General features: G+C 47.5%; 1 protein-coding gene across 4 annotated transcripts in view; it reads right to left on the bottom strand.

Annotated features, from left to right (window-relative positions):
* Positions 1 to 18768, bottom strand: part of ABCF1 (ATP binding cassette subfamily F member 1) — a 1170658-nt gene that overhangs the window by 478581 nt on the left and 673309 nt on the right. For all 4 annotated transcript variants that reach the window (XM_069635350.1, XM_069635348.1, XM_069635351.1 and 1 more), the window contains one exon: positions 14769 to 14908. In XM_069635350.1, coding sequence (XP_069491451.1) covers positions 14769 to 14908 — 140 coding nt within the window. The remainder of the gene's footprint in view (positions 1 to 14768; positions 14909 to 18768) is intronic.

Below are 18768 nucleotides of genomic sequence, written 5' to 3'. Positions count from 1 at the left end.
TCCACATCTATTGGATACACAGATATTTTACCTAAGTCAAAAGGAAGGGCTAACCTCTAGCGACTCATTTGTTTGCGGTCCCACCTCCCTAGTTTGCTTCATCTCCCTGGCTGGTTCTTTGAGGCACTTTACTTTTTTTGACTTAAAGAAGTCCCTTTTCTTTTGTTCCAAGTCGGCCCGACTGCTAACATTTGCTGACCCACCTCCGAGCTTAACTTTCTCAGGAATTTTCCACAGCCCCTGTTATTTTGTTTGGGGGGCAATTTACATTTATTTTTTTTCTTTTGTGGGGGATTTTTTTCCTTAATTACAGAGCCATTCGGGCGACGAAAAACATGGGTTTTCTCCTTTGGACTACTACATAACATAGCATCTCCCTGCTCCGAAGGAGCCCCCAACAGAGAGACTGGCGGTAGTAGTTCCTAAGATAGGGATTTACCCTGCTGAGAATGATCCACAACTGCCTGTTTTACCAAGGTCACTTCAGCCTCTTTTTCCGATTCCCGTCCCACCCTGGTGTTGGCTGCATCAGCCATATTTTACCTTTTGTTAAGTATTGGATTCTGGTTAGTAGCCGCAATTATATACCCTTCCAAGAAGTGTACCTCACCCACCAATTCCTTCAGGGAAAGTTTTAAGTCGCGAATCTCATAATTGAGGGAATCATACCCTCTATCCATAGAATCAAGAATCCAGGGCAAGATCGGGAAGTACATCTCCTCTACCACTGTTACTGCGTCGTCCTCCCTACTTGTCCTAGCTCCACCCTCTATCGTCTGTTCCTTGGGGACTCCATGCCGTAACTCACCACCTCGAGCGGATTCCCCCACCCAATTATAACCATGCAACTCTGACGGGATGGCCGAGTGTTTCTGAAGGACAAGGTTCGACCACTGACAACACTTTACCAATATGCTGCTGCAACATTATTTCTGTGAGGCCAACCTCACGAGCAGGGGATTCTGGAATGGACCATTCATTCGTTTTAAAATCTAATGACAGCTACACAGTTTTGGCCAGCTCATGAAAGATAGCTGGTGTCAAAATCGAAACATCCAAAACCAGATCAGCCTTGTGCAGCATATCAGAAACCATAGAGCCTAGATTACCTTCTAGATTGGACGCATTACCTAGCACACCCGCAACAGTGTCCCCTTGTTTGCTACGCAAGGGAGAACTTCCCCATCTGTCAGGTATTTCGCAGGAGAAGGCAGAATTACTTGTTCCAGAATTAAGCCAGTAGCACCCTCATTTCCTTGGTGAGTTATCACAGGATCTGGAAAACAGCCCATATTTCTTAATGATACCCCCATTGTAATCTATTCACACCATACCCTCTCGACTGGACAGAGGGTCTTTCTTTTTTAGTACAAATGTATCAAGGGAGCAGAACATTCCTTTAACCAATTAATGAATGGGATACCAAAATTACCAGATGCACTACCCAGCTCTGGAAATATTCAAGTGCCGGAGGCCCTCTGAAAATAAAGGTAAGGGTAATGATATATCTTATAGCTAAGTGCACTTGCAGAGTTGAAATCCTAGAATTTACAGACCAATAGGACAGCTATGCTATGTTTAAATACAAAAGTGCTAGTGCGGGTAGAAACGAGGCAATACTAAGTACTAGTACCAAGTACATTATGTAACAAATTCATTGATCCTTTAAAACTAAAAGCAAAAGATTTCAATAAAGTGTATGTGAACCTTAAAGTGCAAAGTGCCAATGTAATTAGCTACCACTCTTTATTACATCAATATAGGGTGCAGTGTGTAAACTGGGCCATTAAGGATCAATACTAAAAGTAGGCTTTAAAATACACACAAACAAAATACAACAAGACAAGATTTAAATCTTTTGTCAAATGTCACAGCATAAAAGGCAAAGATGCCGGCATGAAATGCGGTGTGCAAATAAGTACTATTTAAAATATTGAAGACTATTCCCCACAGATTAGGTCTGTCCAGACGTAGACGGCAGGACCAGTTTGCTTATTTCCACTGCAGTATGTAACGTTTGCCAGTGTTGATTACAGATGTTAGAAGACATGCATGCATTACTTACAGTAAATGCATTTCTGATGATTGCATCTGCTTAGATTCACATGCTGTGCATATAGTCTGACATCTAGTGGTAACCGGCGAGTATTGCATCTGGTCTTTTGAGAATCGAAAAGGGACGTTGACATGGGCGTGCCTGTAACACTATCCCCTACGTGACGTGTAGTGTACCCAAAATTCATCACGCGTCGAGGTTCCTTCGATTGTATTTTTTGCTGTGAGGGAGCCTATGATTATCGTGAGTGAGTACAGAAAAGAGAAAGTAGTAAGACATCTATGTTCCTTCCATCTGAGCAGGGAGGAAGGGTGGGCGCATGTGAATCTAAGCAGATACAATCATCAGAAATGCTTTTACGGTAAGTAATGCATTGTCTTCTGATGCTTGTTAATCTGCTTAGAATCACATGCTGTGCATAGACTAGCGAGCAGTACCCGGAGTTGGAGGTGGTTTGTGAGACGGAACAGTAGTGAAAAGTTGTCTTAGTACCGCTTGTCGCACCTGAGAATCAGACCTAGAGTGAGTGTCTAGGCAATAGCGTTTTGTAAAGGTGTGTACAGAACTCCAGGCTGCTGCTTTGCAAATGGATTCAGAATGCTGTGGAAGCCCCAGTGCCTCGAGTGGAATGTGCTCTAGGCTTGAAGGGCAGTTCTTTCTTAGCCAGAGTGGAACAGAGTGTGATGCATTTGACAATCCACCTACAGATAGTGGATTTGGAGACAGGGTCTCCCTCTCTACCTGCTGCCACAAATGAAAAACTGATTTGTTTTTCTTAGTGGTCGAGTTCTTTCCATGTAAAACATGACTGCTTTGCGTACATCCAGTGTGTGCAGGCTTCTTTCTCCCATGTTTGAGGGGTTCTGAAAGAACGTTGGTAGTTCTATGGATTGGTTCACATTGAACTTTGAAATTACTTTAGGTGCAAACCTAAGGAGAGTGTGCAGAACCACCTTATCTTTGTGAACTGTTACAAAGGGGTCTAGAACTGAGAGCGCTTGTAGTTCACCGACTCTCCTAACTGAAGTAATGGCTATTAAAAAGGCAGTTTTGTAGGTGAGATGTTTGACACTTGCTTTATGCATTGGCTCAAAAGGAGACCCCCATAAGTCTACACCATGTTTAGGTCCCATCCGGGAGCTGGGTTACAAATGGGAGGACACATTCTTATTACTCGATCCATGAAAGCCTTAATAACTGGTATCTTCCATCACAACACCTTTTGTTGTGATGTAGTGTAGGCTGAAAGAGCAGCTAAGTGAACCTGTAGCGAGTTAAAGATGAGGCCCGAGTCAAGTAAATGAGTCTGGTACAAAACGATATGAGTAGAAGAGCAGTCAATGGGGTTGATGCTCTTAGAATTGCACCAGATGACAAAACACTTCCACTTACTGGAGAGCAATATTGTGTGTTAGGTTTTCTTGCCTCCCTGAGCATGTCCATACATCTCTGGGGGAGTTGCAGGTGCCCGAACTCTATGACCTCAGGAGCCAGGCCGCTAAGTTCAATGTTTGCGGGCATGGGCGAAGTCTCTCCCCCTTGTTTTGCGATAACATGTTGTACGGGCAAGGCAGTTTCATTGGAGGAGATAGGGACATCTCCATCAGATGAGCGAACCAGGGTTGGCGGGCCCACATGGGAGCCACCAAGATCATTGTGACTGGTGACTGGTCTTATTGAGTAGGGGAGTCAGGGGAAAAGCGTAAACAAATTTCCCTGACCATGTTATCCAGAGTCTGTTCCCCTTGGAATGGTTCTGGGGGCGTAATCTTGGCACTGAGCAGGATTCCAATATGGCCGCCAGACTCTAGGGACGCACTCCTTGAGTCCTCCGTGCAGGAGGTGCAGAAAGGTGTAAAAAACGCCCCAAATCAAAGGGAAAAAGCCTTCTCCAGCTGTCCCCAGGTGGCCTGCCTGCGATTCATCCAGGAAATCTGAAAAGAACGGATGGTGTCCCGCCAAACAGATCAGCCCGCAATACACGGGTGAAAAACGCAGAAGCCGCGTGGCGTGGGCCCAAGGTGCCTGAGAAGGAGGAGGAACCCGGACTGTGACAGCAATGCTGCAGAACACGTCCAGTGCTGTACCGGGTGAGATCGAGCAGGGAGCGAATGAGAAACTCTAGCTGGGGTGGCAGCTACGAAAAGAGCCTAGCAGGTTAGGGACAAACCAGCCAGCAGCGGACTCCGAGCTGCCTGGGGTTCCTGCCACCGGGACTGTGAGGGCAGGGTGTGGAGCGTACTCTGGATTCACGGGAGTGGAGTGAGCAAGGATCTTCGAGTACCCAGCAGAACAGGAAACAAGTAAGTGGCAATTGGGAGCCGGGCGACTCCGCTCTCAGCGCAAGTGGAGATCTGGGAGACAAGACAATGACCTGAGCGCTGCCTCTAACACTTTCGAAATCCCCCCATCCATCATTGTCAACAGCCCGGACACGCTGGGGAGGGGTGCACACCCATCCACTCCCCTCAGGGAGACACGGAAAGACCTCGGGTCTCTAATCAGGCCCACGGGAACCAGTGGACATAAGTGGCACTGAATTGAGAGCCTAAAGCCCCCCTGGAGAGTGTTGGGCGCGTGGGAATCAGCGCCACCCCTGGTGAGGAGTACCTCCTTGGGCACCCCCCCACCCCAATCCAGTGGCAAGAAGCGCAGCAGGAGCAGAGTCCAAGGTCCCCCGGACATTTGGGGAGAGTGACTGAGTCCTTCAATGGGCTGGAGCATCAACAACGAGGAAGGAAGGGGTGGAAGCCACTGCAGGGTCCGCGCCACTGGGGATAGAACAAGTGGCCTTGTCAGAACTCTCCCAATCCACAGGGGCCCAGAGGTGGTGCCATAACACAACTCAAGCATTCAGGAAGCCAGCGTACATCCATGAGGAGAATATCATAAGTCTAAGTGACCCGGAGTTGAGCCCATACAGTGATCCAGACCAGGCCTGCCCCCTGAAAGAAATCTGGGACCGAGGTGGAAAGCCAACACTCAATCGAAGGAGCCGCATGGGCAGATGTTGGCCCTTTTTGTGACGCACTCCGAAGCTCCGCACGGCCGTTGTGCCACAGTGGCCACAAAGGCCCATAGCAGCAACAGCCAAGAAAAGAGGATCAGTAGACAACCACGGCAAAAAGCAAATCACTGGAGCCCTACGCATCTACAACTTACCTGTAACTACTGTTCTCCAGCATGGGTCTGGCATGGATTCACATGCTCATGAATATTCCCTGACGTCAGGCCGGGAATCCTCGGTAAAGAAAAAAATCAGTTTAATTTCTAAACTGGCTTTCTCCTAACAACCTATCACTGGTCTCTGGGTCATACTGCCCCCAGCCAATGACTGCCCTCTACCTAAAACCCTCCTCTGGCAGCCATCTTCAGATTTGGTAGCACGTTAAGTGGCTGTAGGACCAGGAGAAGAGCCGCAGAGGGTTAGGCGGGAGGGTTCGCATGTGAATCCATGCCAGACCCATGCTGAAGAACAACAGTTACAGGTAAGTAACTTGTTCCTTCTCCAGCATGGGGTCTGGCATGGATTCACATGCTCATGAATAAAAGAATACATAGCAGTATATACATGCACAACCACGGGAGGTGGCAAGGCTCAACAATAAGCATCTCTAATCTCCTCACCAGGCTCACCTTCAAGCAAACAGGTTGCGCAGCACTGCTTGGCCGACTCTGGACTGCTCCCTGGAATCCCGGTCGACGCATCCTTCCAGGGAGGCATCCGTTGTGACGGTCTCCTGATGAGGTGAGGCCTGAAGTCTGTGCCCGCCAACAGATGCGCGCGGACCCCCCGCCACCGACTCACTTGAAGGAACAGCTTGTCGAGAGAGATCTTTTCCTCTAAGCTTCCCGATACCTGGATCCTGTGGGCGTTGAGGTATTCTTGCAGTGGCCGCATCTGCAGCCTGCACAGTAAAGCAGGTGTTTGGCAGTAAACCCACTTGGTAGCAGTCTGTACCACACAGATTCACTTGGTAGCTGTGGCTGAGCAGTCAGACTTCCCTCAAGAAGAGTTAGGCAGTATACAGAGTATTCACAATAGGTCAAGAGTACACAATAGAACAAGTAAACACTGACCAGGGCTTGGTGTAAAAGAGATATAATTATTTATTTAAAACCACATCTAGAAAAACACACAGGCACTAATAAGCAATTCAAAAACACGGTCACTAAAAGATATACGCTTCCTTAAAAGAATATTAGACAAGTCTTAAGTAAAGCCCCACTTATTTTCAGACAGCGGTGAGCGCTTAACATAGATGGCACTCTAATAGTTTGTTTTAAAAAGGGAGAGAAAAGCAGAGAACAAATTGAAACAGATCCCAACACTTTTTGAAGAACACAAGAGAGGAAGGCAAGGAGTTCAAGAGGCCGGATCTACTTTCAGAGGATCCAAACGAAATGTGTCCAAGGTCACACGGTTGCAGTGCACAAAAGTCTTGTAAAGGTTCAAAAAGGAGTTGGACCACAGAAAGGGACCGGTTACAGGGTCAAGGCGGCCAGCCCAGTCCAGAAGGTTAAGGGGTTATTACTACCTTGTAGCAATCTTTAGAAAGGGAGGCCTGGCGGACACGGTACCTTAAAGTGGTGAGAATGCTCCAGCGGGGGCAGTTGTTCCTGGCAGCGGGTGCGAGTCGTGCTTCGTCCGGGGGAAGAGGGGATCTCGTCGTGGAGGAAGACAGGAGTCCGTTGCACTGCCAGGGAAGAAACCAGCTGCAGAGTTTCTCAGGTACAAGGAGCGGTCCGGTGATTCGCAGTTCAGTGGTGAGTGGTTATCCGGCTGCCGGGGTGCTTGGCACGGGCAGTTCGACCTAAACGGGACTGGGGTGCGAAGAAAGAAGGGAAACTGGTTGTGCCCACCAGTCAGGGGAAGAAGCCTCTCCAGCCGGGATATCTTCTCTGTCGTCGAGAAGTGGTGAGTCGGTTCTGCAGGGCTCCACCGGTGGTGTCGTCGTGGTAGGTCGGCTCAGCTTCTCCCTCGTCGGATTCTCAGGTCCTGTGGCGACTTCTGAAGTTCCAGTCCCCAAAGCCCTGCTTTTATGCAGAAAACCCCCATTCACTCAGCCTAGCTGTCAGTCAAACATGCTAAGTGGTGAGCCACTTGGGCCAATCACACAAGAGTGCGACCCGAGTTAGCAAGGTAACTCGGTCATGGTGCCTAAACCCCCTCCGACACCCCTTGTGGTACCCAGAGTGGCACCACTTTTGGAGGCTTCTGTGGAGAAGCCCGCCAAAAAAGTGGAACAAAGGGCTTGACTTGGGTTGGAGTCACAGAAGAGAACACAAACGCCATTTTAGAATCGAGTCTTGGCAAAAAATACCAACCGGAAAATTAATATTAATTAAATAAACCGGCGGTATGTTCGAGGCTAAGAGAATTAAATAATTAAAGTTGGTAGCCTCGAACAATGGGAAAATACCATAGGAAAATATTAGCGGTCGAATATAAAAAGTAGTTTCCACTGCCACCAGCCAAAACTCGATCAGGGGGGACGGAGACGTGCCCCCTCGACTAACAGACCCCGGGGCAATCGAATTGCCCCGACCAGTACGTCCACAATATGATGGTTTGTACTGGATTCTGTTAATAATTTGGGACTAGTAAAGCCAATGGTGACTTTACATGCCCTGGGAGACAGTAGTCAGTCCCAGGGTATGGAGTCTATGGTGGGGTGTCACTATGACACCCCTGTGTTACGGCACGGAGGGTGCTGTGTAACACACATAGGAAAAACACATGAGACCATATGGAGTAAGTAGTAAAGGACCCCATAGCCCATAAAACACATTACCAGTCAAAGGAATACCATAAATCATGTCCAAGAGTGGGAGGAAAAGAGTCTCACTCTTGGCAGGAGGAAAAAAACTCCAGAAATCCAGCAAAGCTGCTGGGGGACTCACTAGGTTAGGAAATTCAGCCTAAAGAGAGAATTCTCCCTAACACAATGACATCCTACAGTTTAAAAGAAGATATTCTGAGAGCTGCGCATACCCACAAAGAGCTTACAATCAACGGAGACCACGTACCAAGACCTGGCACTAGTCACTCCAATCCATCATTACCAGAATCCAAACCCTACAAAACAATGCCCTTTGAGCAGCCCTAGGTATATCTCTGGAAGAGAGCACATCTCCGAGAGTAGATGACAGATCAACTGGCTCCGGACAAATGACAAAATCATATTAAAAGCTGCGTCACTCACTCACAAATCTCTTAACGCCCCGCCCATCTACCTCTCAGAGATTTCACAAACGGACATCCTCAAGACCAACTAGATCTATAAACCGGGACTGCGTGTCCATCCCCAAATTGAAACGATAGACGATTGGTGGCAACAGCTTCCCTGTTAAAGCGGCTAAACTAAATAGGTTACTCACCGTAGTGACCACCTTACTCCTAGTCAATAGTCCCCTTTCCTGCATACTTACGGGACATTCCTCCGGTCCCGTCCCACAGGACGGAGCACTTTGTAAAAAGCAACACATTTTTCAAAGATGTGTCCTTCCTCTCTTTTTACACGGGGTACCGCACGCGGCCGTAACCCTGCCCTTCTTAGCTCTGCCCAGCGCATCGCCCATCAGTCCTTTTCCATCGCCAGGTCGCCCAGGTCAGAGAACTTTAAGCAATAATAGAGGAACCTTATTAGAGGGGACGGCAGGCGGGCGTATGGAGGAAAGGGGACTATGGACTAGGAGTAAGGTGGTCACTACGGTGAGTAACCTGGTTATACTCCTACGTGCCGTCCCCTTTCCTCCATACTTATGGGAGATTCCCAAGCACTCCTCACAGGAACTAAGGGTGGGTGGAAACCCCCTACTGAATAAGGTTTTTCAGCACAGCCTGGCCAAACTGAGCATCAGATCTGGAACTCAGGCCCAAGCAGTAATGTTTACAAAAAGCCGATGGGGAAGCCCAAGTAGCCGCTTTCGCGATGGTCTCCCAGGGGATATACTTTTGAAAGGCAACAGCAGCTGCCTTGCCCCGTACCAGATGTTCATGAATCCCTTTAGGAGACTGGAGACCCTGAACAGTGTAGGACTCCGTAATACCGGCAGCAATCCATCTGGAGATAGTCGCTTTGGAGGCCTGCTTGCCTTGGGGGTTACCAAAGGTCACCAATAGTTGAGAAGAACTAAGTTCAGATGTTCTGTCCAGATAGAACTTAAGAGCTCTTCTAACATCCAGGCAATGCAAAACCCTCTCAGCTTCCGAAGCCAGGTTTGGAAAGAAGACAGGCAGCGAGATTGACTTATTTAGATTGAAATCAGAAACCACCTTTGGTAAGAAAGAAGTATTTGTCCTGAGGACAACCTTATCCTTGTGGAAAACAAAGAAGGAATGCTCCACCGACAAAGCTTGGAGCTCACTTACACGCCTTGCCGAGGTAACGGCGACCAAGACAGACACCTTCCACGAAAGGTGCTTAAGACATACTGTAGCCATTGGTTCGAAAGGTTTATGGCACAAGGCCGTAAGAACCATGTTCAAATCCCACGTCGGATGCGGTTGGCGAACAGGAGGGTAAAGATACATTAGACCCTTAAAGTGCTGTTTAATCACTGGATTTGAAAGTGAAAAAGAGCACTGGTCCGTGGTTAGGTAGGCGGCCACAGCCTAAGTCCTGCATGACAGGACATGAATGCCCGACTCTGCTAAGTGAGAGACAAAGGACAGCACTGTGTCAATCGTAGCCACCCTGGGGTCCAGCTGTTTGGCCAAGCACCAGTGACAGAACTGAAGCCACTTGCCTCTATACTGAGACCTCGTCGAGGGCTTCCTGGCTGCCTGAATAAGACGCATGTTGTCAGCAGACAGGTTAAGATGTTCTAAAGATCTGAACTCAGACATCATGCCGCCAAGCTGAACAACTGTGGGGAGGGGTGCCACAGGTGCCGATCTCTCTGGTGAACCAGATCGGGAACCAGTGGAAGACTGATCGGTGCACACACCGACAGATGTTGAAGATCTGAAAACCAGAACCTGGATGGCCACCACGGAGCTATGAGCAGAAGAGAACAGTTAGCCATGCAATCTCCAGAGCATCTCCCAGAGAGGAGGCGTGCAGCCCGTTTCTGGAGGCATACAGAGGAAGTTTGTTTACGGATGTTGCGAAGTGGTCCACTTCCGGAGTGCCCCAACACAGGAATATCTTTAAGAGGACCTCCGCTTTCAATTCCCAATCGTAGCTGACCGTTGTTTGTCGACTGAGGGCATCTGACATGACGTTCAGCTGGCCCGGGATGTGTACTGCCACCAGCCAGACACCATGCTGAACCGCCCATTCCCAAATCTGAATGGCAAGATCCACAAGAGGAGGAGACTTGGTGCCCCCCTGCTTGTTGATGTAAAACATGGACACCACATTGTCCGTGCGGACACAAACCACTTTGTTGGCAATGACCGGCCTGTACGACTTGATCGCCAGAAGCTCCAGATGATTTATATGAAGGAACTCATCTTGGGACGACTAGAGGTCGGAGACCTGAAGAAGATCCAATGTCGCACCTCACCCCAGAAGGGAGGAGTCCGTCGTGATAGTCACCATCGGAGCAGGGTCTTGAAAACCTGCACCCACAGACAGGTTGGTGAGAGACGACCACCACACCAGGTCCACTCATGAAAGCCAGAATCGATATTATCTTGGAGTCCAGATCCACAGCCTGACACCAAGAATTCCTAAGAGCCATCTGCGTCCGCCTCATCTTGAGCCGAGGAAGAGCCAATACGCACGAGGCCATGAGGCCCAGAAGCCTCTGGAACCACCAGGCCGACATGCCTTCCGACTGTGCAAACATCCGACACGTAGCCAACAGATCCGCCATTCTGTCCCCGGTCAGGTAGACTCTGCAGTCGATCGTGTTCCAACGAAAACCCAGGAAAGTCGAGTCCTGAGAGACCATCATGGAAGATTTCCGCTGTTCACCGTCAGCCCAAGGTGAAACAGGAGCTGGAGGAGGGACTGCAGATTGCTCGAGTCTTTCAGCAGACAAGGACTGCACAGCAGCCAATCGTCCAAATACAGATACACAGGAATACCCTGAAGCCGAAGATAGGCTGCGATAACCGACATCTTCGTAAAGACACGCGGTGCCGAGCTGAGGCCAAAAGGAAGCAATCGGAACTGAAAGTGCTCCTCTCCCCCACGGAAAACCGTAGGTATCTCCAATGTGGATTCCAGATCAGGATATGCATATACACATCTTGGAGGTTCACCACGCTGAGCCTATCGCCCTTCTGTAAGGAGGACTTTATCTGACAGGGTGTGATCATCTTTAATTTCCCTTTAAGTAGAGAGAGATTGAACTGGGAAAGGTCTAGGATGGTGCGCAGGCCAGACTGGTTGGGTTTGGGCACCGTAAACAGCCGGGAATAGAAGCCCTCCCCTCGCTCCCCTAGAGGAACGGGTTCCACCGCCCTGAGATCCAGTAACTTCTGAATCTCGGCTCTGCGGGAGGGCGACCGAGACTGCTGGAATGGAGGATAGATGGGTGGGGTACGGGGAAGGGGTAAGCGGAAGCGTTTCGGCTCCCACAAGCCTTTATCAAATCAGGGCCAATATTAGAGATATTATGTCCGTATGACTGTTGTCCGCTATATAACAATAGGGACAAATCCCAATGCTAGATAATTATGCCGCTCCGAATTTACTCGCGTCGGCTGCTCGAATGGTGGTCCATATCGGACAGTCATACGGACATAAGAGCTCTAATGTTGGCCCTGATTTGATAAAGGCTTGTGGGAGCTGAAACGCGTAACCAAGTAGAGGGCTACTGTTTTTCCATATAGTTACGATGTGTAACAGATTGTGCTATTAAACAATCAAGCTTTACACTGGCGCTGAGTCCTGGAGTCTCATGTTTTTTTCTGATATTTTGTGGACGGTATGGGCTTAGTATCCGTCCAAATCCAGTGACCCGCGACATTTGATGAAAAGTAGTGAAGCCGCTATTGCTAATTACGTGATAATTAACAGGGATTGTAAGGAGTCGCCTGCCTGAGCAACTTTGAAAATAAGCCCCACACCTTTGCAGTTGAAACATTTAAAAACGTATTCTTTTTTCGAGGCAAAAGGCCCAATCCCTTCAAAGACTGTCCCTTATTCTTGGAGCATGAGTTTTCTCAGTAGCAGACGAGGGGACTCACTAGGATCTAGTGACCAACAGGCAGTATCAGGATAGGTTATTAAGTAGCAAAAGGCAGAGTTCCAAAGGAAAACTGTTCAAACAGGTGAGTATTTTACTTTAGTGTTAGTTGAGAGTCCAGGGGTTTCACGTTCACCCTAGGGGTATTCCAGCAGTGGGACTGGGTGAACTGGACGAGGCCTCCCAATCACAGAAAACACCCCAAAGCTACCCAGGAATCACAAGAGATACAAGGTGTAAGTAAATACACAAGCCAGCACAGTACCTCCGCACACAAGATTTTGCAGCAGAAGAACTTCAGGATCTGCAGCCAAAAACCTGGTCGGTGGAATCCGTGTCGTGGTGAATGAAAACAGGACCTTGGAAGGGACTTTGCAACCGGGATCAACGGCGAAGGCTCCAGGCAAAGTTTTCTCTGCAGCTGGATGCGGCGCCTTTTACAGGAATACAGACGAAGACGTTTTACAACGGTCCAGCACTCTAGTGAGGGGACTTTTCGGACTTAATTCGGTTCTCTGGAGATCCAGCAGGATGCCCACGAAGTTTCAGCGAGATTAGGAAGACTGTGCACTGCACAATGGCTTGAGGTCCCAGGGTATTGCAGCACCACAATGTCGCAGCATGGCGTGGGATAGCTCAACATGCAGGTCTTCCTGAGTATAGTGGGTCGTCGTTTTCCGAGTCCCCAGGTTGATTGGAAAGAAGGGCTTCAGCAGGTTCAGGTTACACAGCAAGCTCTTTGATCGCTGGAAATCGTCTCAACCGATTTTCCTTCATCATCCTCTTTGGTTTTGGTTCCAGTGGTCGACTTGTCTTCAGCTTCGGAGTATTTAACAGGAACTACAACACAATTTCTGCATTCTCTCCCTGTATTTTACAAGGAGCGGTGTGGTTGTCCAATCAGGACAGCCAGCCCCCCACTGGGATTTTTACCCATTCAGGCAAGGAGGAAGACAAAGGGCTGCAGAGTTTTGGATTCCTTCCTCGCTTATTGCCTTCACAGACAGACTGGAGCCTGGGCGGGGAGTGCAGGGGACTCCCGCCGAAGATAAAAAATATCAAAAAGGAATTTCCTGCCCTGGATGTCAGGAGAAGGAAGGACTAGAAACACTAAAATGGCGAAAAAACAAGACAGAGGCCATTTTGTTAAAAAGAGCACTGTTGGGTGCCTTTACTGGAGCTGTGAACACAGCCTGCGATAAAGGTGCACCAAATTAGTAAAAGGTATCACTGCCACCAGCCATTGAAGGTAAGCTTGTACCTGTAATACAATTATTACAGTTTTAGTGTGAAAGGGTATATACTGTATCTCCCGAGCACTCCACATAAGGTGGGGTGTGCTGGCTTCACAGGATAAAATGCAAAAGGGATCCAAAGATCCTTTCTACCCTTGGGAACTGTAGTTCACTCAAGATTAGCAAAAGCAAGTTAAAAGAGGAGCCTATATGGCAACTCAGCAACAACAGGCACTTATTGCCAATAGGTTGTTTAAGACTTTGAAAAAGACACTATGGAGAGTCAAAAATAAATGACACCCATAAAAATAGTAAAGGATTCTGTGGGTGTGGAAAAGGGTTCCCACTCACAGAGGTACAAGGAAAAATAATCTACCAGTAAAGCAAAAAAAGTTCAGGGGTTGACACAGGTCAGGAAGATTTACCATTACTATGAAATTCTTACCCAACAGTCTGAACTGAAAAGCAACTGTAATTGCATATTACACCCCAAAGTCCAACTCCCCTAGAATAACGTATCCTGAATCAGAGTTATAGGCGTTTCTGTTCCTAGAACATGTGTTTCACTATTCTGAAAATTATATTGTCCAGTTGAATACTAAGTGACTTCTTGGTGAGTGTCACTGTACGACGTAGGGTTTACTACACTATTCCTGTAAGTAATCGAAAAGTAACTATTGGTTTTGACGTCTCTAGAACTGTTATTAGGTGCTCCAAATAAGTTGCATGCTTTGATCTGTGCACCTTCAAGCATAGTGTTTTTTTTTTAAATAATGTGTTTATATGATCTATGACAGCACTTAGTTTCCCCCCCAAGATCTATCTGGGCCTACTTGTATTTAAATAAACCATTTATTTTCTACAATACATAGTGTTTGTTTTTCTTTGGACCATTTGTATGAATTTCTTTGTACTGATTCTACAGCCCTCTCTCCCTCCTAAGATAATAAGCCTGGCTGCTCTGTCTACGCTACCATGAACTCAGTATAATAATTTGTACTGTCTCAGTTGAATGGTTTTCCTAAGCCATTAGTTGGATTTCAGAAAAACTGTTTTAACACCGACCTGCCTACACATTGTATGCAGTTAGTTGTAAGGGCAAGTATAGGTTTTGGAGACAGACAGCCGTTTTACTTTGGACTTCCTGATGTAGACTATCCTTCGTTTTCTTTAGGTAGGGAAATACCAGCTTAGCATAGGGCAAAGGAGGCATTCATCCACACTGCTTTTTCAGTTAAATAAAGGTTTTGTTAAGAAAACTTGAACCTGTTGCCTTTGTTTGAGTCATGATGCCTTTACACAGCACAGTCCTCAGAGCAAGGAGCACGCACCTTCTCGAGTCGCTCCCCGGCGCTGTCATCGCCCTTCTCCAGACGGGCCTGCAAACGTTTCTCTTGCTCCAGCAGCTTCAGACGTTTAGTGTCTGCCTTCAGGACTGCCTGGACAGCCGGCGTGTCGTCTGCAACCACCTCTGAAAGGAAGGTAATACAAAAGTTACATTATACACCTGCCAAACTGGCTAGATTCCCTCCAGGAGTAAGTGGTGAACGTGGTAAAAGCAGTAGAGCACAGGCAGATTCCTCTCCTATGTACTGGGAGTGCACTCCGATCTTAGCAGCTATATTAGATGACATATTGGATATTTCGCCATCGATAAACGCCACTCAAATATCTAATAGGGGATATTGGCAATGGGTCAATTGTCACATGACTATTTTGGAACATTGCTTGCTGTATTGCAAAGAAAAGTATCCTCAGATACTGGAAATCCCGGTTTGCCCCCAGTAGTGAAGAATGGTTGAGAGACCTGATATATACGCTAACAAAAGGGAGGAAAGTTATGTCCTCAAGTCTACAGTGACTAGTAGACCCAAGGATATATGGAATCTCCCCCCCCCCCCCAGGATATACTTGGCTAGTATTGAACCTGAAGAGAGGAACAGAAGGGGGGCGGGGAATCAGGGAGGAGTGTTGATTCAGGAAGGTTCTAAAGAGTGCACTATAAACTTCTGATGCTGTACATGTGTGTATCTCAAGGTAAAATCCTCTCGGCACATGTGTCAAAAGTGCTCTGCAATGTCATTTCTGCATTTTGGATAACCACACTGTTAGGGAGATTTATCAGAAATGTGCTAATTCCCTTCTACCTTAGAGACCCCCAGCTCATTTTGCTGGACTTTAGGAATTAAATTTCTTATCTGGAGAGAGAAAGTCCTTGTTAGGCAGAAACCTGTGCAGTTCCCTTAGGGAACACTGCAAAAGATTTAAGACTACAGGTATAGCAGTAAACCCACTTGGTAGCAGTCTGCACCACCCAGATTTACCTGGTAGCTGTGGCTGAGCAGTCAGACTTCCCTCAAGAAGAGTTAGGCAGTATGCAAAGTATACACAATATGTACTCAGACACAATAGCACAAGCAAACACTGACTAGAGCTTGGTTTCAAAGGTATAAAGTTATTTATTTTTTTAAGAACACATAAGTTGAAAACACTCTAGCAAAGTATAGTAAAAACACTTCAAACACAGTTATAATAAAAGCAGTTTCAACCCTTACTCCTATCTAGCCAACTCTAAGTTAACATCACATAATTTAAACAGAGGTGAGTGCTTAACGTTAGATGACACTCTAGTAGGTTCAAGAAAGGGATAAAAAAGAAACAGAAACGGGTTAAACACACCACTCTAAGGTCCAGAACACTTGCAATAGGCTCAAAGAAACACAAAGTCACAGGTGAGCAAAAGTCACTAGGCAGGGCCCACTCTTAGAGTAGCCGGAGCGAAAATGTGCCCAAGATCACACTGTTATTAGGGATTCAAAGTCTTGCAAGGAGTTAGAAAGAGTTTAGAGTGGTTTAGAAAGTTTAGCCAGGGTGTCCCAGGCACTCCCAGGGTCGAAAGCCGGGGGCTAAATCTACCCCGTACAGTCGGTAGCAAGGGAAGCCAGGCGGAACACGGTACCTTAAGCGGAAATGATCCTCCAGCGGTGGCAGTTGTTCCAGGCGGTGGCAGCAAGGCTCGACGTCGGTCAGGGGAGAAGAAGTTCTCGCTGAAGAGCAGAAGAAGAAGGTCGTTGCACTGCCCGGGAAGAAACCAGCCGCGGAGTCCTCCGGTTAAAGGGTTGTACCGACTTTCGTGGTTTGAGGTAAAAGTGGTGGGGTTCCGGTTGCCGGGGTGCTTGGCACTGGCAAGGCGGCCACGAGATACCTCGAGAAGCGAAAAGAAGGCGAAAACTGGTTGTCCCCACCAGTCAAGGGAAGGAGCCACTCCGTTAAGAGTTCTCCTCGGTCGTCGGGAAAAGTGGTGAGACGGTTCAGCAGGGCTCCACCGGGTGGTGTCGTCGAAGCAGGTCGGCTCAGCTCTTCCCTCGTCGGATTCTTGGTCCTGTGGCGACTTCTGAAGTTCCAGTCCCCAAAGCCCTGCTTTTATGCAGCAAACCCCCATTCACCCAGCCTAGCTGTCACTCAAACATGCTAAGTGGTGAGCCGGCCGGCTCACCACTTGGGCCAATCAGGACGGAGTGCGACTTGAGTTACCAAGGTAACTCAGTCCAGGGTGCCTAAATCCCCCTCCACCCCTCCCAAGTACCCCAGACAGAGTGGCACCACTTTGGAGGGCTTCTGTGGAGAAGCCCGCCAAAAGTGGAACAAAGGGCTCCACTTTGGGTCAGAGTTACAGAGGCGAACACCAACGCCATTTTAGCATCAAGTTTTGGCAAAAAGTCCCAACCGGAGTTATAAAAATAAATATATAAACCGGCGGTATGTTTAAGGCTACCGTAAATAAATAATTAAATGTGTTAGCCTAAAACAATGGGAAATCCCATAGGAAAATATTCGCGGTCGAATATAAAACGTAGTTTCCACTGCCACCAGCCAAAACTCGATCAGGGGGGACGGAGACGTGCCCCCTCGACTAACAGACCCTGGGGCAATCGAATTGCCCCAGCCAGTACGTCCACAATATGATGGTTTGTACTGGTTCTGTTCAGGATTCAAGACTAGCAAAGTCTTCGGTGACTTTACATGCCCTGGGAGACAGTAGTCAGTCCCAGGGTATGGAGTCTATGTTGGGGAGTCCCTAGGACACCCCTGGGTCACGGCACAGAGGGTGCTGTGTAACCCACATCACAAAAATACATGAGGCCCTATGGGGTAAAAGACCCCATAGCCCATTCAACACAAGGTTTAACCAAGAAAACACACTTCAACATGTCCAAGAGTGAGGGTAAAAGAGTCTCACTCTTGGCAGGAGAAAAAAAGAAACCCCAGAAATCCAGCAAAGCTGCTGGGGGACTCACTAGGTAGGGAAATTCAGCCTAAACAGAGAATTCTCCCTAACAGTCCTCATTTCCCAGGCTTATGTAATTTTCTGCAATTTATTCTTTATGTTTCTTTTTAAACTTTGGATCTGACAAACTCCATAGGCATCATCTTTTGCATTGTGTCACACAGCACCTTCAGTGCAGTGACACATGGAAGTCGCTTAGATTTCAGAAAGGTTTAGATACCTTCTCTTAGATAAACTACAGTTACCAAGAGCAGTGAAGTAAGATTGACTTTACTTACAAATTGTACATTTCTAGACCCAGCACACACTGGGAGAGGGCAGTCATTGGCTGGGGGCGGTATGACGCAGAGCTCAGTGATTGGTTTATAGGAAAAGACAGTTTGTAAGTGAAAGTGTCTTTTCTTTTACCAAGGATTCCCGGCCTGACGGGAATATTAATGAGCATGTGAATCCATGCCAGACCCATGCTGGAGAACTATAGTTACTGGTATGATATGGCATTTATAACGCGCCAGTACACAAGTGTTTCAAGGCGCACATAACTTGTTCCTTTTGAAACAGACATGCATGTTGCGTGTTAGGCAAGATTGTATGCAGTACCCTTTGGGTGCACTACAATAACCTTGACCTCCTGGCAATAGGGACCCAACCTTTGGTAGAAGTCTGAACTACACAGGTTGGTAGTGTGGCTGACCAGCCAGGCTGATCTCAAGAGGGGTCTATGTGAGCAGTAGGTTTGTAACCCAGAGCTTCACACAACACTTATTCAAATAAACACTTACACTCAAGGTTTCTTGATTAAACAATTATTTAACAGTCAGTGTTATAATCCTTCTTCAGAAGAGAGCAAATCACATGTAACTTTTAAGTATACTTCAAAACACACTTGCAGTCGATTTAAATCAGTTGATACCCATTGGGGATGGCACACAGACACTTCCTCCAAACTCAGGTGACTTAAATAGCAAGGACACTGTGGACATTGATTTATCACTGGTACATTTAGAGCAATACAGTTCAGGTGTAAAGGTTAGAGGTAGGAA

Source organism: Ambystoma mexicanum, chromosome 13, assembly GCF_040938575.1.
Source record: "Ambystoma mexicanum isolate Mex_15411 chromosome 13, UKY_AmexF1_1, whole genome shotgun sequence".
Classification (NCBI taxonomy): Eukaryota; Metazoa; Chordata; class Amphibia; order Caudata; family Ambystomatidae; genus Ambystoma; species Ambystoma mexicanum.
The sequence above is the reverse complement of the archived record's forward strand: the minus strand, read 5'-3'. Positions and strand labels throughout refer to the sequence as shown.